Source organism: Cyprinodon tularosa, unplaced genomic scaffold (assembly GCF_016077235.1).
Source record: "Cyprinodon tularosa strain WSP-4 unplaced genomic scaffold, ASM1607723v1 ctg31, whole genome shotgun sequence".
Lineage (NCBI taxonomy): Eukaryota > Metazoa > Chordata > Actinopteri > Cyprinodontiformes > Cyprinodontidae > Cyprinodon > Cyprinodon tularosa.
In genome coordinates, this window is record NW_024039019.1 from 750,263 (window position 1) to 776,195 (window position 25,933).

The following is a 25,933-nucleotide window of genomic DNA, read 5'->3' on the forward strand; positions in this document are numbered from 1 at the left end:
TGTTCCCACCAGACTAAAGCCGCACAACATGAAAAAAAGTACCCACACCCTGTATGGTCTATGCAGGGTCTTATGAGGTATATCAAGAATATTGAAGCTTGAGTGGTTGGGAAATTTGAAGGAGGATTGGACACATCTTAGGGCTGCAGCATCATTGCAGTCACATCTCAGCGGCTGCCTAAAGGGTCGGTTATCCTCCTGCAGCAGTGTGTCGCAGTGAGCTTGTTGCAGATATTTTTTTGATTTAAACCCGACATTGAAGCGTGGTCTGCGCTATGTTATTCCACACCACAACGAAAGACAGTCACAAAATAGCTGTGGGTCTAGATATGACAGTGAGGAAGTGGAAAAATGTAAGGGGCATAAGTATAAACCAGCCTTAAATCCCAGATTTTAAATCTAGAGCTGCAGTAGATATGCCCGTTGTTTTCTGCTCCTAATCTGACTGGAACCCCAAGAATTTTGCCAAAGAAGCCCTTTGCACCTAGATATCGCTATCTGCTGGACTCCCAGCTAATGACGTGCACACAACTCCAAATTGTGCATAGGTAGGTTACACTGAGTGCAATCATGTTTTTCAGGCTGCAGTCGAATGCAAACTGCCCCATCATGCAGACTATGATGGGGCTTTAATCCAGTATTAAGAGAACATTAAAAAAGGACAGTACTGTGCCAGTAGGGATTTAATCACTGAACATATTTAACACTTTTTAAGCATTTAATTAGGGGTGACTATAACTAAAATGTCCTCTCTATGATTAGCTTAATGGTGCAGGAAATCTATGATTATATATCCTCCTTTCATGTAAGAGAAAACATAAATAAGTTATCGCAGGTACTGTCTAAAGAATCCCTGAAGTATTTTTAAAGAATGATAGTGCGCATTATGAGCTGATTCAACAGCCATTAAACTTCATATAGGGATTGGACCCACTGAGCCCCTTCAGGTCCCCACTACTTCATAGGTGGTGCTGGTGCTGTTCTCTCTGGTCTCATAAGCAGCTTGTTCCTCCGCCTCCAGCCTTCTGTAACGTGTGTTGAAGAAGATGAGGAAGCAGCAGGTGAAAATGGTGGACAGCCCTGCCATCACCATCATGGGCACTGAGGAGAGGAAGAGCACACTTTCAGCACATTTTACTTCAGATTTTAATCAAGCAAGGAAAAAAATAGGCTTAAGTGGCTTAAATTTATTCTTACATGCACATTCAGTGTGTTCTTATTTATCAGGTATCTGTTAGACAAACAACACCTGATATCTGCAAAACATGTGTTCAACAATAATCTCCGCTGAGCTTTCAGAATCTTGGCAGACCAATTCTGCTGGAAGATGATATTTCAATCCCGTCTCTGCAGAGGTGGGCAGTAACTAGCTATACTCGTTTGAGTAGCAATTTAAAAAAATACACTTATGAGTAGTTTTACTGCACTGTACTTTTAACTTTAATATTATTATGGAGTATTGCAAATGTTGAGTAGAACTTCTACCTATGCTAAACATTGTGATTAACAGGACTGAATAAAGAACTGAATTATTTTAAACAAAATGAGCTAAAGAGACCGACCCTTACAGTTTATGTTGAAGTGAGACTTCTTGTTTCTACAGCAGCTTTGTTATTTTAATTCTATCGGCTGTGCTCATTGGGCCATTTGGAAGTCAAACGAACAACAGTAGATTTTTTTAATGGAAGCACTTTTAAAACTCATGGCTATATTGTTTTCTTCCGATGATCAATTTTCCAATAAAAATACGTTTAAAGAACATCTAGAGCAGGGATGTCAAAGTCAAATACACGGAGGGCCAAAAAAGCAAATTTGTTACAAGCTGAGGGCTGGACTGGTTAAATGTTTATTAAAACATATTGATTTGAACATAGCCTATTGAACCAAGACCTAACACATTGTTTTTTTAAAAACAAAATATTAATATCAACATTATTAATAAATTTTTATTATATCAATAAACTTATTAAGATAAACACATGATGAATAAAGAAAGTGCATGCATTATAAACTGAAAATGATCCTACCAATCACTGCTTTCAATTGGAGAAATAAAAAAAACGAAAAATCAAATGAGTTGTATTCTCTCTAATGGCTCTTATCTGCATTTTTCAACTGAAAAATATGAATAAATAAAATAAAATACAAAAATCTATGGCACACAGATAAAACAATACATCCTTCACAGTAAAATCACGTCTTGTACAAAGAAATGTAAAAAAATTAGAATATCATGAAAAAGTAGATTGATTTCAGTAATTCCATTTAAAAAGTGAAACTTGTATATTATATTCATACATTACATACAAACTCATATATTTCAGATGTTTATTTTGTTTAATTTTGATGATTACAAATGACAACAAATGAAAATCTCAAATTCATCATATCAGAAAATTAGAATATTGTGAAAAGGTTCAAAATTGATGGCCCCTGGTGCCACACTCTAATCAGCTAATTAACTCAAACCACCTGCAAAAGCCTTTAAATGGTCTTTCAGTCTAGTTCTATAGGCTACACAATCATGGGGAAGACTGCTGACTTGACAGTTGTCCAAAAGACGACCATCGACACCTTGCACAAGGAGGGCAAGACACAAAAGGTCATCGCTAAAGAGGCTGGCTGTTCACAGAGCTCAGTGTCCAAGCACATTAATAGAGAGGCGAAGGGAAGGAAAAGATGTGGTCGAAAAAAGTGTACAAGCAAGAGAGATAACCGCACCCTGGAGAGGATTGTGAAACAAAACCCCTTCAAAAATGTGGGGGAGATTCACAAAGAGTGGACTGCAGCTGGAGTGAGTGCTTCAAGAACCACCACACACAGACGTATGAAAGACATGGGTTTCTGCTGTCGCATTCCTTGTGTCAAGCCACTCTTGAACCACAGACAGCGTCAGAAGCGTCTTGCCTGGGCTAAAGAGAAACAGGACTGGACTGCTGGTGAGTGGTCCAAAGTCATGTTCTCTGATGAAAGTAAATTTTGCATTTCCTTTGGAAATCAAGGTCCCAGAGTCTGGAGGAAAAGAAGAGAGGCACTTCATCCACGTTGCTTGAAGTCCAGTGTAAAGTTTCCACAGTCAGTGATGGTTTGGGGTGCCATGTCATCTGCTGGTGTTGGTCCATTGTGTTTTCTGAGGTCCAGGGTCAACGCAGCCACATACCAGGAAGTTTTAGAGCACTTCTGCAGCTGACCAACTTTTTGGAGATGCAGATTTCATTTTCCAACAGGAATTGGCACCTGCACACAGTGCCAAAGCTACCAGTACCTGGTTGAAGGACCATGGTATCCCTGTTCTTAATTGGCCAGCAAACTCTCCTGACCTTAACCCCATAGAAAATCTATGGGGTATTGTGAAGAAGAAGATGCAATACACCAGACCCAACAATTCAGAAGAGCTAAAAGCCACTATTAGAGCAACCTGGGCTATCATAACACCTGAGCAGTGCCACAGACTGATCGACTCCATGCCACGCCGCATTGCTGCAGTAATACAGGCCAAAAGAGGCCCAACTAAATACTGAGTGCTGTACATGCTCATACTTTTCATGTTCATACTTTTCAGTTGGCCAACATTTCTATAAATCCTTTGTTTTTATTGGTCTTCAGTAATATTCTAATTTTCTGATATGATGAATTTGAGATTTTCATTTGTTGTCATTTGTAATCATCAAAATTAAACAAAATAAACATCTGAAATATATGAGTTTGTATGTAATGTATGAATATAATATACAAGTTTCACTTTTTAAATGGAATTACTGAAATCAATCTACTTTTTCATGATATTCTAATTTTATGACCAGCACCTGTATAGACAGAGACAGACAGACAGACAGACAGACAGACAGACAGACAGACAGACAGACAGACAGACAGACAGACAGATAGATAGATAGATAGATAGATAGATAGATAGATAGATAGATAGATTGATTCATGTGACCAACCTTTCCAGCTCAGGACTGCATCTCCACAGGTGGATAGAGGAGCTTCAGTGAGCGGTTTGGTCAAAGCCTGAAGCAGGATGATGTAAACAGCAGACTGAATTTGCCTGCAAGAACAAAATGTTTGAGAAATGAGTCAATTCACAGAATTACAACACTTACAGCAGGTAATTCAAGAGTGAATAAATAATAAACCTGATGATGTGCAGTTTTGTATCATTTGAAGGACAGACAGCTACAGGAGACCCTTCCTGGCTATAGCTATTGATATCTAAAGTTACTTGGTGAAAATAATCCCTATGAGTTGCAGCATTTCATTCCCTTTGGGATCAATAAAGTATATTTGTGACTTAAAAAGAAACAAGTTAAAATCAATTCTGTTTTTTGAGAAATTAAAGACTTTATAAAATAAAACACTTTTTATATACAATAAATAATAAGAGAAACAAATTCTGATTTCTGTTTCTATGTAAAATTAAAATGTGTTGGGACAGGAACTCCATCCAAGAAAGCTCTGTTGTTCAATTTCTAATGGATTTTTATTCTTCTGGATAGACGTTTTTTAAGTAAGAATGTATTTTTACAAAGTCTTTTCAGATCTTATTATTTTTTAATTTCAGCGCGTTTACTGGTATTTGCCAATTCACTAGTGCCTCCTACTTTGTTGATGTTTTTAAAGGTCCCTTTTCTGTTTATACTGAGTCGTTTATACTGAGACGTCTCCAACAGATGGGTTATCAGTGCCTTTTTTATCATGTTAATGAAGGAAGAAAAAAACTATACATATCGGGGATCAGTTAGACTGATGAACTGATTTAGACATCAGCCTTAGAAATCCTGTTGAGGTGTTTAGGTGCATGTCAGGCAGTGATACCCTGAAACAAAGATGAGTCCAGCTGAGGTGGCCTCCCCGACCGGATACGAACACTCCACAGACAGCTCCATAGCCACTGGGTAGATGGCGAAGCCAAAAAAGCCAAAGAGAGAACAGACAGCTGCAACTGCAACCTTCTGATCAGGCATCAGACACACCTGAGGTTAAAAAGGACAAGGAAATATCTGAACTGAATCAGCTCTACCAGGATCTCTTTCCAAACTGCTCTTTTCATTTTCTCACCACTGAGAAGGCGATGCACGACAGAGTGGAGAGGCTCAGGCCCATCTTTGTGACCTCGGTGAACCTCCTCGTCTTGTCCACATAGACGCCAACGATGCCGGCACCAACGATGCCGAAGACGATGAAGAGGGCACCGCAGAGACCGGCAAAGTCCTGCAGAGGTCAGAGTTCACTGAACCTAACAGTATTGCTAGATATCGCTTACATGCCAAAGCATTTCAACCCATTGATGACTGGATTTATATACATGTTTATATATTTAGATAAAAAAGTTTTTTTTTAACTTAACTTTAACAAATTAAATTTGAAACTTTCTTAGTATTTTTAAAAATAAATAGAAATGTAGGAATATTATAAATTCGTTACAACATTTATAATATATACCGTTAGGAACCAGTTGTAACAGAAACTGGAGCTTGACAAAGGTTCCTAGGTCCACACTAAATGTGTAAAAACTGTTGCTGAGAAAGCATTCTTGGCTGTGTTCATAACTCAAAGGAGTTTGTTGCATATTTGCTACAATGGAGTTCAAGGGGTTAATATGTTCAACTTTTTAACAATTTGCTCAAATTAGCCACAAATTAGTGGAGAGTGCAGCATGTACATGTATGTAACATCATTTTTTGGCGTTAATTCTCTATGACTGTGTGGCTAAAATACCACAACCCTAAACACACCATCCTCACGGTGGTGGTTTCATGAAGGCTTTAATTAGCATGAATGCTGAGGCTGGTCAGAATCAACAGGGAAGATTTCTCTAGTTAAATACAAGATGGAATCAGTGAATGTGGCATTACATGACGCACTCATCAGTTAAAGGTCTACTGTTATAAATAGTTCCCAAGACATAAAAGCAGGTGAGGTCTTGTACATACGTTGCTGTATCCTTTCACACACAGGATCTGCTCCAGCAGCGTAGAGAAGCAGGTAAAGATGGCTATGCCTGAGCCGAAGCACAGCAGAAGGATGAGGTAGGCTCTGTTCTTTAGTAACTGCAGAGGAAGCACAGCAGAAGGATAAAGGTCAGACAGGCCATCAGGATAGAAACAGAGCAGGACAACAGCAACCTAAGATAGAGGGAGAATAACCTAGCGAATTACCTATGAATTTTGGACATTGATGGCCAAATCTAGATGTTACAGACCCCCTTCCCCCAAGACAGTTTCCCAGCACATACGTACAGTATGGCAACACCATGGCCCATGTCCAGAGACCAGAGACTGCAGATTGACCAGAAGCCAATGGCTAACTTAAAAACCAACTTGCTGGAAAAAAAAGAGACTGTTTGCAACATTTTCTCTGAGTTTCAGAACTTTCATATGACTGGTGGTGGGAGACTTAGGAGCAGAGGAAGCACTTCCCTGATATGTACAGTAGCAGCCATTAAAAATGGCCCTTCCCAGTCAAACTCAGGCCGAATGGCAGCCCACTTCCCTGCAACTCCAAGCAGAATCTCCTCCAACTTCCAGCCACTGAAGTGACGCCCTTCTTCTACTGGGTGTGCATCTTTGTTTATTCCAACTCCAACCTTTCACTGAATTACAGTATCTGACTAGGAGATGGGGCTTCTCTTTACATCTTAATGTCCCCAAATCATGACAGAAAGAGTATTTTAGTACAAATATTTATGTTTGAAAAGGCATTGTAGGGGACCAGCTAAGGTGCAGCCAAGGATCAGCTAACAACCAGCTAACGACCAGCCAAAGACCAGCTAACGACCAGCCAAGGACCAGCTAACAACCAGCTAATGACCTGCCAAGGACCAGCTAACAACCAGCTAATGACCTGCCAAGGATCAGCTAACAACCAGCTAACGACCAGCCAAGGACCAGCTAACAACCAGCTAATGACCTGCCAAGGACCAGCTAACAACCAGCTAATGACCTGCCAAGGACCAGCTATCAACCAGCTAATGACCTGCCAAGGACCAGCTAACAACCAGCTAACGACCTGCCAAGGACCAGCTAACAACCAGCCAAGGACCAGCTAACAACCAGCTAACGACCTGCCAAGGACCAGCTAACATCCAGCCAAGGACCAGCTAACAACCAGCTAATGACCTGCCAAGGACCAGCTAACAACCAGCCAAGGACCAGCTAACAACCAGCTAATGACCAGCCAAGGACCACCTAACGACCAGCCAAGGACCAGCGAACGACCTGCCTAGGACCACCTAACAACCAGCCAAGGACCAGCTAACAACCAGCTAATGACCAGCTAAGGACCAGCTAACAACCAGCTAATGACCAGCTAAGGACCAGCTAACGACCTGCCTATGACCAGCTAACAACCAGCCAAGGACCAGCTAACAACCAGCTAATGACCAGCTAAGGACCAGCTAAGGACCAGCTAACAACCAGCTAATGACCAAGGACCAGCTAACGACCTGCCTATGACCAGCTAACAACCAGCAAATGACCAGCTAACAACCAGCTAATGACCAGCTAACAACCAGCTAATGACCAGCTAAGGACCAGCTAACGACCTGCCTATGACCAGCTAACAACCAGCCAAGGACCAGCTAACAACCAGCTACTGACCAGCTAAGGACCAGCTAACGACCTGCCTATGACCAGCTAACAACAAGCCAAGGACCAGCTAACAACCAGCTACTGACCAGCTAAGGACCAGCTAACGACCTGCCTATGACCTGCTAACAACAAGCCAAGGACCAGCTAATAACCAGCTAATGACCAGCTAAGGACCAGCTAACAACCAGCTAATGACCAGCTAAGGACCAGCTAACGACCTGCCTATGACCAGCTAACAACCAGCCAAGGACCAGCTAACAACCAGCTAAGGACCAGCTAACGACCTGCCTATGACCAGCTAACAACCAGCCAAGGACCAGCTAACAACCAGCTAATGACCAGCTAAGGACCAGCTAAGGTCCTGCCTATGACCAGCTAACAACCAGCCAAGGACCAGCTAACAACCAGCTAATGACCAGCTAAGGACCAGCTAATGACCTGCCTATGACCAGCTAACAACGAGCTAAGGGCCAGCTAACGACCTGCCTATGACCAGCTAACAACCAGCTAAGGGCCAGCTAACGACCTGCCTATGACCAGCTAACAACCAGCCAAGGACCAGCTAACAACCAGTTAATGAACAGCCAAGGACCAGCTAACAACCAGCCAAGGACCAGCTAAGGAAAGTGGGGGAATTCTGAATACTGTGCCTGTCTGGGACAATCAACTCGACCTGTGTGGGCCTGCTACGCTAAGCTGCTAACACTAAATACTAGAGAAAACCAAAGCCTACAGGTCTGGCACACTTAGGGACATATTCTCTGTTTTTTTGAGGATTTTGATTGTATCTTGTGTTTACTGCTGAGTAACCCCTTGCTCACACTGGCTCCGGTGCAGTTACCGAGCCGACGGAGACCGCAACTCCCGCACACCCCCTCTCACACCGCCCTTTTGACTACGGTGCGGTGCGGCTCTGCGGCTCCGGCAACAGGTCCGGAGATTTAACAGAAGTTCACTTGAGTTCACGTAACTTCACGCGATAACACGGCCCAAATAAAGGATTTTTGCGAGAGCTTGTTGCGGAGGGCTCCGGCACGCCGCAAGGATAGCTTTCTTGCGGAATTTTCTGCAGCGCCGGAGTGTCTCGGTAACCGCAGCCGGACAGCTCAGCAGCCGGTGAGAGAGGTTTACGTCTTTTTAATGACTTGGAATCACTGCGGCGCCGCACCCACCGCACCGCAACGGTAAGACCGGAGTCAGTGTGAGCCTGGGGTAAAGACAAAGCTAAAAGGTTGAACCACATGGTATCTGTTTGACCATAATTTGAGCTTTGATTCACACTTTCATTTGTTCTAACACAGCAAGTAGGGTGTGTGATAACAAACAATATATGACAGTCTGTATATTATCTAATACATATATTTACCACCCCTACTAGGGTGGGTAATAAATATATTAAAGTTCCACAACAGTGCTTCACTTGAATTAAACAATAAAATTGAAGAAAAATAAAAGCAGAGTAAAAGCAAATAAAGATAACATGATAAAAGCAGGTAAAAGAGTTGGACCACAACGTTAAACTAATAATACCTTAGTTAACAGTTAACTTCGACATTCAAAGGCAGGTGTAAAACATGGATTTTTAACTTTAACTTAAAGGAACTCAGGCTTTCAGCACGTTTACAGTCTACTGGGAGTTTGTTCCAGATAAGTGGAGTTTAGGAACTAAATGCTGCTTCTCCATGTTTGGTTCTAGTTCCGGGTGAACAGAGTAGGCTGGAACTAGAAGACCTGATTGATCTGGGAGGTTGATGCATTGACAACAAATCTGTTATGTTTTGAGGTGCTGATCCATTCAGGGATTTATAGACTAATAGATTTAAAGTCTATTCTCTGAGCTACAGGGAGCCAGTGGAGAGACTTCAGAACCGGGCGGGTGTGCTCTACTTTCTTAGTTCTAGTGAGAACACTGGTAGCAGTGCTTTGGATCAGCTGCAACTGTCTCATGGACTTTTTAGGCAAATCTGTGAAGACACTGTTGCAGTGATCAATTCTACTAAAGATAAATGCATGAATGAGTTTTTCTAGATCCTGCTTGGACATTAATCATTTAATCCTGGAGAAGGTCTTCAGTTGATAAAAGGCTGACTTTGTAACTGCCTTAATTTGCTTCTGAAGGTCCAGGTCTGATTCCATCATGAAACCAAGATTTTAGCCATAATCAGTGGTTTCTAGCAGTGGTACCAGAAGCTGTGAGCTAATGAAAAGTAGGACATGTCCGGGAATAAAGAGGATGTCTGGTCACCCTAACATATCAACAATTCGATGTTTCAGTGAGTGAGTGAGTGCTTGTTGCTATGATGCGTCTATTCTCAACAGCTTCACTCGTTGTACACCAACCAATCAGCGCACAGCTTATCTAAATATTCATGAGCATACCATAGAAGAAAGAAAACCTCTCGTTTCATTCTAGGGCTTATAACCAGGCTTGCATTAGGGCTCAGAGAACAACAAATTTTCAGCCCAACCAATGTTACACACCCTATTCAGAGACCTTAAGGACCAGCACCAAATACCCTATAGAATCATTCTATGACCCCTTTAAGTTTGGTTTTTCTTTCTTAACATAGATGCTTCCTTCCTTCCTTCCTTCCTTCCTTCCTTCCTTCCTTCCTTCCTTCCTTCCTTCCTTCCTTCCTTCCTTCCTTCCTTCCTTCCTTCCTTCCTTCCTTCCTTCCTTCCTTCCTTCCTTCCTTCCTTCAGAGACACAGACAGGTATGGGGCATTGCAGGCTAACTAAAGAATCCAAACGACCCCCATTCCAAAGGGGGGACCTGTCTGTCCATTTCAATTTGCATGTTTTCAAAACAAAAACAAGGCTTTGTTGGGCTGCTGTATATATTGTTTTTGAACTTTTTTGGGAATTACCATGACATGGATGACTAAGAATCTTCACCTGCATCAGGTTTAATGTCTATTTTGTGTTCAATCTCTCCTATAGACTTTGACTGAAAGAAAGATGTCATAGCTGTACTTGCCGATGATGAGAAAAAAGTCAATTCTTTGTTGTAAACTGAGCTTTTCAGTTCATTTTACCAGGAAACTGGTGTGTTGAGAGCGAAAGCTTTCAAGTTCGTTATCAGTAGCAGCAGAATATATTAAATCACAATCATCATTGCAGTATCCATATGTACAGTATAATACTGCATTTATACAACATTGATACATCGCAATATATATTAAAGCAAAAAAGTGCTCAGAGCGAGTCTAAGTCTCCAGTAGCACACAAGAAAAGTCTTATTGCTCTGATTGCAGGCACTGTGCACTGCTGAGTCTGACCACCTGCCATTGCTTTGAGGGGGTTGCTCACTGAGGACCCTAAATTCACTGAGATCAGTGCTTTTTATGTTTTAACCTGAGTCTCCAACAAAGTTTTTTTTTAACAAAACTGAAAATAGTTTCTAGATTTTTAATAAAAAGAAAATAAAAATGGCCAGAGACAGAAGTCGCTTAATATAGCGATAAGTGACGCAGTGGGAGAAATGTTTTTTTGTTTTCGTTTTACATTATAAGGTTTATCAGCAAACATTTGCATGATTCTCTGTTTTTGAGATATCTTTTAGCAATGACCCATCGTTTGACCCACCTTTTAGCTTCATTTGAAACAGATTCAATGATTTTTCAGGTCAATATGCAGGACATGATGCTCTGTGCGGGCTGTCCTTCTCAGAGAACCTGGTTATGCAATTTGAGAGGGTCAGATAATCTATTACTGTCACCCAGAGCACCACGTTACAGCAGTCGGAGCCGCCCTTATAATCCCACACTGGGGAAATTTGTCTTCAGAAATGATCCAATCCCTTAGGGAGTACCGTGAGAGGTGCAGAGAGTGCATTCAAGAGTTAAGGGTCTTGCTGAGGGGCCCAGAGTGACAGTCTGGTTTCAAACCAGTCTCTCCTGTAAACAAACGTCTTGCTCTCTGACCTCCTGGCCATTATTCTCACCAACTCCATAAAACTGACGAGCAAAGTTTAAGGTGGAGTTAGCTTAAGAAGTCATCTGGGCAACATTTATTTGTTTGTTTTTTGAAGTTTAACCCGATGTTCATTTACATTCCTTTTTTTTTTTTTTTTTTTGCCTGCTGCATAGTTACCAGTTTTAATCCATGTATGAAGGCCTCTGATCCGGAGCTCTCGGCACTGGCTGATGGTGGCATTGGAGGTTTGCTGCTCCTTATTCCAACTGTTGCTAGGAAACAGGTGATGCATGCTGGGACAGCATAGGCCAGCAGCTAGAGGAGGGAGATAATCACAAAGAATGGAGTGATAAATGGGCAAAATACCCCAAATAAAAGACAAATCATCATCATTAGTAGGTTAGAGGATCATAATGTCAGCTTGAGTTTCTAATAAAATGAGGAGAATACTGCTAAACATGAAAGTCTCAATTATCTTCCTTAACTAAAAGGAAATAGAAATTGTTGTTTGATGACTCAAACTTACCAGTTTTGGGACTTGAGCCAAGGTTTTAACGACCACGGGAGAAATAATGTTGGCGAGCAGGATGCCCAAGGGATTGGCTGAAGAATGGAAGCAGAAATAATTGAGATTTATTCTGTTTTCTGCCCAACAGCCAGTTCTCCAGTTTCTGTTCCCTGTTTCGGGTGTCTGAAGTGCTAAAATAATACCACTGTATCTGTGAGAAATAAATCTCTTCCTTAACAGCCATGTTTTTAATGTCTGCTGGTGATATCTGAAGATATGCTATTATAACACCTAACAGGTTTTCTGTCATTCTTATTTGGTAGAATATGAGGTATTTGACTTTCTGGAAATGTTTTCATCACAAGTTTGAAACTGCCCCAGTTCCCTTTTTCAAGGGTGACAGCTCACCTAGAAGAAATCTGACAAAGATTAGAGGTGACACTTCTATAAAATAAAAAAAAAAAACTCACTTGTATGAGTGAAAAAAAGAGTTTATCGTTTTTAAATACATGAAAATAAAAACTCCACTGATGGCTAAAAAGGGAGCTTGTACTTATCATAACAGACTTTTTAAGAAAATGGTTTCCAACTATTGACTGCATTTCCCTGAAAAAGTGAAGTAGAACCAAGAAGTCACATCAATTATTATGGAGGGGTGGTTTTGTTTGGTGGTTTAGAGATAGAACAGCTGTGTTTCCCACCTCAGGTCTCAGTGCCTGCTAAAATAAACGCACGACATAACGGTTACTGACAGTGCTTCAAACCATTATAAGGACAATTGTCTCAAGGGAAACATTGGAAGAATTTTTTTTTTTTTTTTAAAGAGCCAAGCAGAAAATTTTCAGACTAAAAACATTACACAGATTGTTTTAAAATAGTTTCTAATAAAAGTAAATAGAAAGTTTAAATAGATACCAGCAGTAGAAGTCAAAACAGAAACGTTAAATGTTTGATTAGCATTAGCGGAACTCACAACCAGCTGACAGACAATTTACAACCAAAACCAGCGAGCATGAGTGTGCCAGTTACTGGAATTACTGTGTGGAGGAGTTATCTTTAAGGTCACTATTTCCCCAAAATACTTTAGAATGAATGAATGAATGAATGAATGAATGAATGAATGAATGAATGAATGAATGAATCAATGAATCAATGAATCAATGAATCAATCAATCAATCAATCAATCAATCAATCAATCAATCAATCAATCAATCAATCCATCCATCCATCCATCCATCCATCCATCCATCCATCCATCCATCCATCCATCCATCCATCCATCCATCCACCCAGCCACCCACCCACCCGGGCCAGATCCTCCGGCGTTCCAAAGCCAGCTGAGAAACATGTCTCTCCAGGAGAGCATGTGAACGGAGCGGACTTGAACTCATCCTCCCCGCACAGGAGGATGTTTGATCATTCTCTCCCGCTCTCAAAGTTAACCCAGGACGCTCCTCTCAAAATCCGCACCTTAATTTTCCTGGCCCTCCGGCAAAATCACTCCACGCTTGCTCAAATTTTCAGGAGAAGGCATTTTCTGACATTTTTCCTGCCTGTAATTATGCCAGGGCCCTGGCACACACGGCGTTTGATTTAATGATGTGACCGATGCGTGTGTATTGTCTTATTTAACTGGCTGTTAAATTATCGCACTGTTTCCCAGCTGTGAACGTAACACCTCGCTCCATTCATGTTGCCCCTATTTAATATACGGTAAATGTATTTTTCTAGACTACATTAAAAAAAGTTACTTTGCATCCAATGGCAAATGAGATGATCGCGTATAATGCATGTATGCGATCCATTCCCAAAAACAGGCTCTTACCACAACGATTACTTTATGTATACCCACTCTGTATTGTTAAGTATAGTTAGTTTATGTTTTTATGATATTTTATCCCACTTTTTATCACACAATATGCAATCCTTGTCATGAGGATTACGTGGTTAAGTTGAAAGATAGACTATAACAGATTTTAGGCACAGACTACAGCATAGGCATCGGCCTAAGTTTTAAGTCAAACATGAATTTAGTCGGAGCGAACTGGAGCGGAGCGAAATCCTCGCTCCGGCCTTTGAACTGAAAACCTCTCTGCGCTCCACCATATTTCTTACTCTCCTCTCCAACACTTGCTCCACGCTCCCCTCACATGCTCTGCCCTCCAGCGTGTCCTGGGTCTCCCTCTGGGTCTCCTCCTGGTGGAACAAACACCTCACCAGGGAGGTGTCCAGGAGGCATCCTAACCAGATTACTTGAGCCACTTAAAGTGGCTCCTCTCTACATGGAGGAGCAGCGGCTCTACTCTGAGTCCTCCCCGGATAACTGAGCTTCTCACTCTATCTCTAATGGAGAGCCCAGACACACTGCGGAGTAGGGGTGGAACGGTTCACAAAATCCACGGTTCGGTTCGATTCACGGTTTCTGGTCACGGTTTTCGGTTCGATTCGATACATGTTGATTGTTACACCGAAATCCCATAAAAATTTATGAAATTAATGAAAAAATCCCCCCAAAAATAATGGATTGTAATTATTTTAAATGATCCGCAGAAACCCTGGATCATTTCCGTATGTTTTGCTGCTTTGAATTTAATCATCTCTCACATGCTCTCTACCATCTCCAAGGTACTCAGAGGGGAGCAGACGGAGGGAGCCACAGTGGAGGCTGTAGGCTTTGCTTTGAGCAGCCAGTCTGGAGCGCAGCGGGGCGGAGCGGGGGTTACTGACGGAGTATGAGGGATTTCGGGGTTAGCATGACATGTTGCTGTTAGCATAAACAAAACGTGTTGCACAATGCTTGCACACTGTTGCACTTTTATCCACAACTTTCTTTCCGCCGTCATCGTAGTTCACTCTAAATGCAAAGCGGTCCCATACAGCAGACCTATAAAGTGCTGCTGGCGCGTCTTCAAACTCCTGTTCTTTCCCGCTCGCCAGTCCGACACAGTTCTCCGCAACAACTGATTTTTTTTCCCTGCTACACCCGACTAAGCTGCTTCGCTTCTTCTTCTTCTTGTTTACTACTGGCGGTTGGCTTTGGTCGCAGCACTGCCACCTTCTGCTCTGGAGTGTAAACGCTTCCTCTATGAGAAAAAGGAGCAGCGCATGAACCGAACGAAACACACGCGAATCGAACCGAGACAGTCGAACCGAACGATTCTGACGGTTTTCATAAATCGTCCCATCCCTACTGCGGAGAAAACTCATTTCGGCCATTTCTATCTGGGATCTCGTTCTTTCGGTCATGACCCAAAGCTCATGACCATAGATGAGAGTAGAAACGTGGATCGACCGCAAATCGAGAGCTTTGCCTTTTGGCTCAGTTCTCTCCACCACAACTGACCGGTACAGTGCATGCTTCACAGCAGATGGTGTACCAATCCGTCTGTCGATCTCCAGCTCCATCTTCCCCTCATTCAATACCCCAAGATACTTAAACTCCTCCACTAGGGGCAGTTCATCCTCCCCAACCGCCTCAAGACCATGGTCTTTAAATTGGAGGCACTGATCCTCATCCTGGCCGCTTCACACTCGGCTGTGAACCGCTCCAGTGAGAGTTGTAGATCACACCCTGATGGAGCCAATAGAACCATGTCATCCGCGAATAACAGAGATGTGATCCTAAGGCCACCAAAACAGATCCACTCAACACCTTGGCTGCACCTAGAAATTCTGTCCATATAAGTTATGAACAGAATCGGTGACAAAGGGCAACCTTGGAGTCCAACCCTCACTGGAAACGAGTCCGACTTACTGCCAGCAATACGGACTTATATACGGCAATACGGAAGGCTTTGTATACTGTTTGTTTAATAAAAAATTTTTAATAACAAATATAGCATTGAAGCAGGCCTCCCCTGGGTCCATCAGATCCTGTTTAGCTACTAAGAGCTGCAGCTTCTAGCTCTGTGCTGTACCACAGCAGGGGGACAGATACACCTGCAGTGAGATTTTGACGCGCTCCTTCACCCGACATCACAATTAAATCCAGTCCCTGATGAATTACATGACCCAAATTGACAGAAAAATTTCTGATTTTGAATACTATCAAAAAAAGCCCTTTGCATCGCTGATCGCTAATGCGCTCTTGAATATGCCTTTAGATAGAGATAATATGTAAATCACTCGCTCTACTTGCCATGTTCACATTTGGTGTGAACACACCTTTAGAGCTAAAACACATTATGTTTTTGATACCAATCTTTAAATCTAAAACATTCCCTCAACTTATTTTGTCGAAGTTTTCCTAGTTTCTTAAAAAGTTTATCCTCTTGTTTCCAAGGTAACCAGACAGACTGTTAAAATAAGTATTTACTTTTACATAAGTGGTTATTGCTATGAAACAACCATGCTAACGCTTGTCTTCTCAAGTTTTAGTATTTTTTAATGAGTCACATCTACAGCTGCTATAAGGATGGTAACATCTTTTGCTGGGAAGCTTTAACAGTCAGATATTCTGGTATTATTCTACACTTTTAAATTAGAGATGAGTAAAAAATGTATTTTGTCAGTGTATAGATAAGAGTCAGTTACCCATGGAGGCGATCATGTTAGCTGTGGCTCGTTGACAGTCGGGGAACCAGAGAGCAGCCAGTTTGGTCGGGGCGAAGATGATGAGAGGCTGGGCGAGGGCACCGAGGGTCTGACCCAGCATCACTGTTGGGAACTGGAATTTATACCCAACCCATGGCAGCGTGCCAAGGAAGCGCAGCAGAGCTCCAAGCATGTTGAGCCAGGATCCCAGGATCAGCTGTGGTGTCAGTGTGAAATGATATAGACTGCATCAGATCCACAGGTTTGACAAAAACAGCAGAGGCCACAAAATACTCAATATAGGATCATTCATTTTCCCCTTTCTGACAGAAAAATTACAAAAATTTGATTATGGGACCTTTATGAAGATTTTGTTCAAAGAATTAAGAAAAAACATATTTTTTATCATTTAATTCAAATGTGCTTTGGTTTAAATATAAAAAATGTAACATATTCTTACTTTCACTTCCTGATTTTTTAATCTTTGTTCTGAAGTTCAAACAAAACAACCCTATGTCCAAATACCTGGGCTGATACAAGGTAAACACCAGAATAAAGACATTTTGCTTCAGTAAAGAAAAGAAGAAAGAATGCAGTATGCACCGTGATCCGTAAGCCCAGGGTATCCAACATCCACGTGGTCCCAAAGCTGAGCGGTATGGCTACCACCATAAACACCACTGACAACCAGTTGATATCGTCCAGAGTGACCTTTAGGTACTGGGCTGACTGGTCCGCAATTGGTGCAAAGGTAAGCCATATCTAGAAAGAAATAAGGCGAAATGATAACAGATGACTAATATAATACAATTAAATAAAACTAAAATGACTTCTAAATCTAAACATGTATGAGCAGAAACGTGTGTCAAAAGAAACAGAATGTGGAGGAGTGGCGGCCTAGTGGTTAGGGCATAGAGATTGGAATCCTGGGTTCCTGGGTTCGAGCCCCACTCCCACAGACTGCCACTCTGGTTCTCTGAGCAAAGACTCTTAACCCCACACTGCTCCCCGGACACCCCACGATGGCAGCCCACTGCTCCCCAAGGAGATGGGTTCAATGCAGAGGTAAATTTCTCCAATGTATAATCAATAAAGGTCAGTATCAATTGCCCAGAATGCATCTGAATAGGCAACATTTAAAACTTGATGTATTGGTTTCAAAGTAAATTTTACTAAATTAAAACTATATTTAATGGCATGAAACTAAACAAAAGTTGATCTAATGAAGCCTTCCCACTTCATCCTCTGTCAACATTAATTCAACCACTTTCTCCCCTTTCCATAAAAAAACTAAACAAAAATGGCACTGTGTAATTCTCTCCTATGGTTTTGTTATTTCCATGTTTATTACACCAGAAACTGTCGGTTGGATTTAGCTATCACTTTTAAAGACTAATCATGCCGGATAAATAGGGGTGAGTTTTGGCAAGGGGGAACATCAAAACATCCTCCACTCTACCTTTAAGCAGTTGAAATGTCTTCAAAAAGATGAGCAAAAAACTCTCCTATTCATTCAAGCCTATTTTGACCCAGATTAACGAGAATTTTAACAGGAAACAAATAAAAAAGGTTCAGCAAACTGAAGAATGACACTAAAATGCTGCAAACAACAAAGAATAGAGAGCAGCAAAGTGAAAACAAGCTGCAAACATGAAACCTGCAGCAAAGACATAAAAAATGCTATAACACGCAAAAAAATATGCAAAAAGAAAGTTATGTAAGAAAAACAACTGCAAGTTCAGAAAAGCTGCAAATATGCACCACGTAACGGAAAACTCCAGACCACTAGGGGGGGATAATTCTTAATTATTTAAAGGATGTATTTGTGTTACTTATTTATTTATTTATTTATCTTACTATTTATGTAACTTAAGTCATGATGCTTCTTTCTTGATTATAAGTCTACTAATGAGCTGATATCCAAAGGTGGTTAATGTGGACTACAAGAGTAAGGGTGTTGAAAGAACTTAATGCAAAGATTCTAATGGTTTATTTTTGATAACTTTTCTATCATCCTTATTCCACTGCTAAATTACTACTTTCCGATGGTCTTTCATATAAAATCTCAAAAAATTACATTTATTTCACATTATTCCCAAATAAATCAAGAGAGATTCAAGCTGTTGCCCTGCACAGAAGCCTTCAGTTGCGTGTTAACAGTGAGGGCGACAAAGTAGAAGCCTACATGATTCTTTTCTGGGTACAAAGAACGAGTTTGTAAGCAGATTTGGACAAACAATGTCCCCTTTGTCCACCGCAGGGTGAAATAAATCAGAGGTCTTTTTCCTTTTTGCTTTGATTCCCCATGAGTAAGCAGCAGAGTTTAGGGTATTATATTCCTGCTCGTTTTACTCTCTCCCGTTTGGTGGGTAAATCTCTGAGATATCGCAGATATCTTCTAACCCTAAATAAAACAGCAGTATACAGACTAATCTTTAATCAGGGCATTAAGTGAACCCATCTGATAAGTGGCTCTATGTTTAAATTTGACCCCTCAGGGACTGTTTATGTCACACTTATTGATGTCTAACTGGCTCTTCAGCTGTTATTCAACACATCATGAATACCTGTCCTCTAGCTGAGCTTCTTTAGTGAGCGAAACCACCAGTTTCACAACAATGGCTCCCAATGAGAGGACTAACCCCAGAGGAGCGTCTGATTTGTGAGGAAGGGGCTCTGATTGTGTGGCTGACGGCGGCACACTTGCCTCCCGGCACACTCAGCTTCACAAACACAACATCCCCTGGGAGTCATATCAACTTATGCAAACATTAGAGGGAGCCACATGTCACACAAGGTCAATGAATTTGCTGCTCCACTGTCTGTGCGGGTGGAACAAAAGGGCAGAGTTTATAGGTGAAGAGATACTTAGATATTCATTGAAACCCTGAAACAACAAACAGCGTCGAATACAAATCAAAGTCTTCTAAGAGGGAGAGATGAATGAGCGGTTGGACAGAGTTCAGAAAAGTACACATTTTAAAAAATAATTTAAGGCATAATTTCAACAATTCAACTCAATTAACATGAACATATTGACAGCAGAAGGATTATATTTTGCTTTTCAAACATTTTACAAGAGTATATTTAATTAAAGAAAAGTGGAACAAAAGTCAAATTTCTCGTTTGTAAGACAAACTTGGCAATTCAAGAAGATTACAATTCAATTCCCAGCATTTTTGCTTCTTAGCCCTTTATAGGGAACTCGGTGAAATACTTTGAAAATCAAAATTTCAAGCCTATTATGTTAATGGAATCCAAGACAAGACCTTATTACCTTTGTAACAATCAAAAAATTATTATAAAATTATTGTCAATGTGATAACAAGAAACGCCAACTTGCCCTAATATATTAAGAAAAAAACTAAAGAGCTTCTATAGGAACATTTTTTTGGTACAACATAACCGTAGAGGCATTAATGCTGATAATGGCACATTTTTTAGTTTATCAACCTAAATATAATTGTTAACTAGGCTTATTAACTTTTCAACTTTTAGATTTTTACCTTTTTTTCTTGACTTGTAAACTTTTTTCCAACTTAATTTACAGTGGGTAATACATCATTCAAGGGCTCATCTAATTGGTCAAATGCCAAAATAAGATGTGCAGCCATGTACTCCATTTGTAAGGGGTATGCAAGTGATCAAAAACGCTAACTTGCCCTATAAAGGCTTAGAAGTATCATCCAGCATGATCGGCATGGGCGGTTCTAGACAGGGCCAAAAGGAGACAGTGCCCCTCTAATACCCTGGGCACTGTTATGGGCCCTGAAAAGAAGATGTACTAATTAAACATCTTATGGTGATATATGTAGACACATAAACCATAACTGATTGGTATTTTAGATTTAATTTGTTTTTAACTTTAAGGTTTTTCACTTTCAAGCAGTTATTTAAAATTAAGGTGTTAAATTTTAGCTCCCGCTGTACTGACAAAGGATCACAGTGTTGATCTGCTGTATCTAGGGTTTGCAGAGCTGCGGAATGTGATGTCAAGCGTGTCCATGTTAAATGGGTCCAACCTAGCAAACAATCAAAGCGTTATATTTAGGGATGCACGATATTGGTATTTTGGCCGATATCCGATATGCCGATATTTTAAAACTCATGTAGCCGATAACCGATATCGATACCGATGTTAAAGCTGGACAAAAATAAGTAGTCATTGAAAATAGCAGTTTTGTTATCCATTTCTGACACTTTGAAAAATAATATACTCAGATATATTTTCATATGCTGATATCAAATTGATTTTTAAAAACGCGGTATCGATCTATTTCACTTTTTAAAATCTCGTGAAATTTCATCGTTCTGTTACAAACTCTCGTGATATTTTGCAAATTCTTGTGAGATTTTGTTAGTAAAACAGATCGATACCGCGTCAATATATCAACATATAAAAATATGGCAAAATTTCGTAGCATAACGATGACATATAGCAATATTTCATTAGTAAAAGAGATTGATATGGTGTTTTTAAATGGCAATATATCAGCATATGAAGATATTGTGATATTTTAATGTATCAATATTTTTTCCCTCGTCTTTAGAAGTTTTTAAGTCTGTAAAAAAGAAGTTTTTGAGGAAGAAGAAGAAATAGTATTTTTATTTTTTTTTTTAGACTTTAGAAACTCAGAAGCTGATCAAATATCGGGTTAAATATCGGTGAGGTGGCCGATGTCCGATATTCAGTTTTAAGGCCGATACAGGCCGAAACCGATAGGGGGCCGATTATATCGTGCATCCCTAGTTATATTCAAGGTGGATTTTGTTGAAACTCAGAAGCGACCAGCATCCAGCTTAACTCAGACACCAATGGCAACTTTGGGCAAAGTGGAAAAAGTAAAACAGAATAAAAACAAGGCAGGGTCTTTATTTTTCTGGACCTGGATTATCCACCTCTGCACCACAGGTCCACTGATACAGGTTTTTATAAGTCCAATACTGATTACTTTGACATCAGTCTTACCAATTCTAAATATGTGCTGCTTCCCTTCTGCTATCTGCTCTTAAAATGTTTTGTGTTTTACTTTCTTGTGTTGTCTTCCTGTAAAACACTTTAAATACCTAGTGGCTAAAATGTGCTCTACAAGCAAACATATCTGTGCTATGTGCTGCTGCCATCAACACCTTTGTTTACAGATGTTGGAGATCGGCCTGTTTTTCAGTGTAGTCCTGTTTCTGACTGACGGTGACTGGTTAGGCCTGTGTGTTTCCTGGATGGGGCCGCCTTTTACAGCTGCTTTTTGTATCTCTGTTTCTGTCTCCTTGAACCCCAGTCGGCCTCAGTAGATGGCCGCTCACACTGAGCCTGGTTCTGCTGGAGGTTTCTTCCTGTTAAAAGGAAGGTTTTCCTCTCCACTGTCACTACAAGCATGCTTAGTGTGAGGGATTCCTTTCGAGTCAATGAGTCGATGCAATCAACTGGTTTAGCTTAGATAGAAAACTTTGACTCAATTTGACTGTATGATCTGGTTGAAATGTAAAGTGCCTCGACGTGTGTTCTGAATTGGCGCTAAATAAATAAACTGAACTGAACATTAGTTTGACAGCATTAAGCAAATATGTGTCTTTAGAGATTGTGATTATTGATAACAAGCTGCAGAAAAACCAAAGGGGGACATAGCAGCAAAAAGTTGAAGTTGAAGTTGAGTTTGCAATGAAAGGCAATGAGGTAGATCAAAACATGGACTAAGAAGTCTACGCTATGCTGAATGTACAACAGGAGCTTAGAAACCATCATTGGAAGGAACTTTTCCAACTACAAACGGTTTGATTAGAAATTGTTTTTGATATCAGTCTAATGGATCAATGTGTGCTGCTGATTGATTTGGGGTAATTTTCCAAAGAGCCAAAGTTGTTTTTTCTTCCTACATTTACAAAAAAATTTAAACGAGTCTCAATTCAAACAAAAAAGACACATGTATTAATAATTAAAACAAAACATTAACAATTGATAACAAATGGAGGAAGCAGCAATGTATGGCTGTTTAATGCAGTAATGAACGTATGCATGTATCAAATCGTAATTTTATGATTATTCTCATTGTGACTTTTTTCTCGCAATATTTGGATTTTATTCTCACAATTTTGCATCTTTATTCTCGTAATTTCACAATGTTATTCTCATAATGTTATGACTTCATTCTCCTAATTTTCCGACTTTATTCTCTTAATGTTATGACTTTATTCTCATAATTTTACGACTTTATTCTCATAATGTTACGACTTTATTCTTGTAGTGTTACGACTTTATTCTCCTAATTTCACAACTTTATTCTCCTAATTTGATGACTCTTTTCTCATAATTTTATGACTTTATTCTCCTAATTTCATGACTTTATTCTCGTAATGTTACGACTTTATTCTTGTAATTTTACGACTCTATTCTCCTTATTTTACAACTTTATTTTCCTAATGTTACGACTCTATTCTCCTAATTTCACGACTTTATTCTCATAATGTTACGACTTTATTCCATAATGTTACGTCTTTATTCTCCTAATTTCACAACTTTATTCTCCTAATTTTACAACTTTATTCTCGTAATGTTACAACTTTCATTTCATAATTTTACGACTTTATTCTTGTAAAGTTACCACTTTATTCTCGTAATGTTACGACTTTATTCTCCTAATCTTACAACAATATTCTCCTAATTTTACGGCTTTATTCTCATAATGTTAGGACTTTATTCTCCTAATTTTACGGCTTTATTCTCATAATGTTACGACTTTATTCTCCTAATTTTACGGCTTTATTCTCGTAATGTTACAACTTTATTTTCGTAATTTTATGACTTTATTCTTGTAATTTTTCGACTTTATTCTCGAAACAGAAGCCTGGCCCTAATACTCTGTATTTAACATTACAATCATTTTTGAGAAATATTATTGCCACCAGTTCCACAACTATTATGGGCTCTACTGGACTTCCATACAGCCCTACTTCTCCCAAAGCATCAGATTTCTTTAACTGATTATTGAACCTGGGTTCCAACGAACCCAAAGCCATAACCACTGGATGACTGACTCACCGTTCCATTGGAGCAGTTCAACAGACAAAGCACCAGCAGCACAAACCACCTCCTCTTGTAAACTTTATAAGAAACCAGCCTCGTCGGTTCGGGGTCCGGTTGATGTGAAACGGCCGCGTAAATGGTCCGAACCTCGGCGGTCGTCTCCCCTCCGATATCCATGGCAACCTCCACGGTTAATTCACGGTTATTTAAGCTAGCTAGCTACTTTACGGAGCAAAAATATTTGGGACATATTCCAAAGTTTAACCTGTTGATGTATGCCAACAGGTCCGTATATATTCCAAGACACGACCAGAATTCATAAATAAAAAAGAGCCGGTGTCGGTAATCTCTCCTTGGGGTGGAATTTGAAGTATTTTCAGCTCATAAGAGGGAAGCCGGTTCGACAGAGGAAAACTAGGAAAACATCGCTCCAACAATCAGGGAACTGTCATTGTAATGCACAAAGATCTTCTATGAGAAAGATGGATCACTCTGTTGTTTAAACTATCCGCTAAAAACCAAAGTTAATGGATTCTAACAATATTATAAAACAAAGTAAACAAACATAAAGCTTTATTTATTTATTTTTTCATTCTTTTCTAGAATACTGGTTATTATAGTACTTTCAGCTCGCATAAAAGAACAATTAATGTAAAGTCTGTGTAAAGTGGCTAAACATTCTTGTTTCTAAATGATTTACACTCATGCAACAGTCATTTGTCATAATTAGCAATTCGCGAGGCTCCACTGTCACCTTTTGAAAATTAACAACTTTCAATTAGCTTTAATTAACCCTAAATTTCTTCTCAGTCGATACATTTTTTCTCAAACTTAGAGAAGGTCATTGTCTGCTCATGATGACGTATTCATTTTAATCATTATTTTGTTGATCATAATATTAACAGAAATAAACACTTAAAAACATCAGTCTACATAATTTGTTTATTTTACTGAACTAAGCAACTAAAATAAATGAACTTTTTAGTGACACACCAATTAACTGAATACCACTGGTTACTAACGAGAAACAAACATTAATACTCTTAACAGTATCCGTGTAATTAATTAATCTAAAACTATTCACCACACCGTGCTCTGTAATATCTACTTAAATCTAAGTAAATATCCATCCATTTGTTGCATCCATCACCAGGAAACACAGAGGCACACAGGAAAAACAACCCATGATAAAAGAGTTAATCAGCTTTATTAACTCAGTCTTAAATTCACTGCCTTATCTTACAAGTTTAAGATCAGCAACTTTAGTTATTTGCCAGAATTTTAATAGGATAACACATAATAATAAGAATTTTAATAGTATTTATGTGTAATTGCAATCTGATGCATTTATTATAGAATGCTGATAATTGCAGGTCCATGTAGTCTGGTTAGTTAGAAGTCTGGGTGTCTTTGCTGAGACTGTTGCTACTTCTTAGAGAATGGGAAAGAGGGGAAAGAGAGCCACTTCAGGGTGGCTGGCTGCTGGCGGAGCCCGTGGGCTCTTCCCCACGGCTCCTGGGGGCTCTGGCATTGAGGCATGTCCTTGTGGCTGTCTCTTCTCTTCCCTTGGTGGGGGGGGCAGAGTTCCTGGATTGGCCCCTTCTGGCCGCCTTTGCTCAGGGGTCCCTTTGGGCGTCTGGGGTTTTGGGTCCCCCCCCCAGAGCACCAAGTCTCTGGGAGGGGCGCCTCTTCGGCTCTTCACAACCACTATTGAGCATTTTTCCTTTGGATAAACTTTACATGCACAAGTGCACTCTCAGAAACAACTACAGGTGCTTGGCTCCAGGTACTTAGAGATTCACTTCCAAACAGAAAGCCCATATTCTTATCTTCAGCTACCACATGCATGTCAGATAAATGATATTACTTATACTTCAGCGATAGTATCAAGGTGTTAGTTTATTGTATCTCTTATACTATATCCATTGGTGTGCTGTTCTTTTTAGATTTCTTTGCAGGTGATGAAGCAGACTGAAGATGTTTTATCATTAACTCCCTTTTATCTCCTCTTTCCTTCATGTTTTGTCCTTTGTCCTTTTTTTCCTTCCCTGTTCTACTTACATTGCAGTGTTCATATAATCTGTTATACTCCCTACATGAATTATAATAAAGCTATTTATATGCATAAATCAAGTGGAACACTATGGCGATAGCTGTACTGCTCCAATTGTGAAAGCAAAATCTGTGGGGCTCTCTTTTGGCATGAAGACAATTATTCTTATTGCCACATCACCAGACAGAAGAAAAGAGAATTGGGAAGAGTTAATGGAAAAGAATGAGATTCTTTAAACTTTTTATTCACTCTTTTTGATAAGATAGATTATCTAATACTAACCAAAGAAGAAGCCATCAAGTAGGAAAT

The 25,933-nt window shown here is 40.0% G+C and overlaps 1 protein-coding gene across 1 annotated transcript; it reads right to left on the bottom strand.

The window, feature by feature from the left end:
* Nucleotides 1-371: 371 nt before the first annotated feature.
* Nucleotides 372-24,023, bottom strand: slc49a3 (solute carrier family 49 member 3). The gene is made up of 10 exons (XM_038292177.1): nucleotides 23,587-24,023; nucleotides 17,154-17,312; nucleotides 16,551-16,767; nucleotides 12,035-12,111; nucleotides 11,686-11,823; nucleotides 5,937-6,053; nucleotides 5,062-5,214; nucleotides 4,819-4,976; nucleotides 3,948-4,051; nucleotides 372-1,101 (listed from the first exon to the last, which is right to left on the bottom strand). The coding sequence occupies exons 1-10, from the start codon at nucleotides 23,746-23,748 to the stop codon at nucleotides 944-946; spliced, it is 1,443 nt and encodes a 480-aa protein (XP_038148105.1). The 5' UTR covers nucleotides 23,749-24,023; the 3' UTR covers nucleotides 372-943.
* Between the last annotated feature and the right edge of the window lie 1,910 nt (nucleotides 24,024-25,933).

Excerpts from the sequence above, each read along its gene's own strand:
- slc49a3 (XM_038292177.1), bottom strand. The coding sequence starts at position 23,748 with ATGGATATCGGAGGGGAGACGACCGCCGAGGTTCGGACCATTTACGCG. Across the intron at positions 16,768-17,153 it reads CCCTGGGCTTACGGATCACG|CTGATCCTGGGATCCTGGCT; the intron begins GTGCATACTGCA and ends CTGACACCACAG. Across the intron at positions 4,977-5,061 it reads CGTGCATCGCCTTCTCAGTG|GTGTGTCTGATGCCTGATCA; the intron begins GTGAGAAAATGA and ends TTTTAACCTCAG.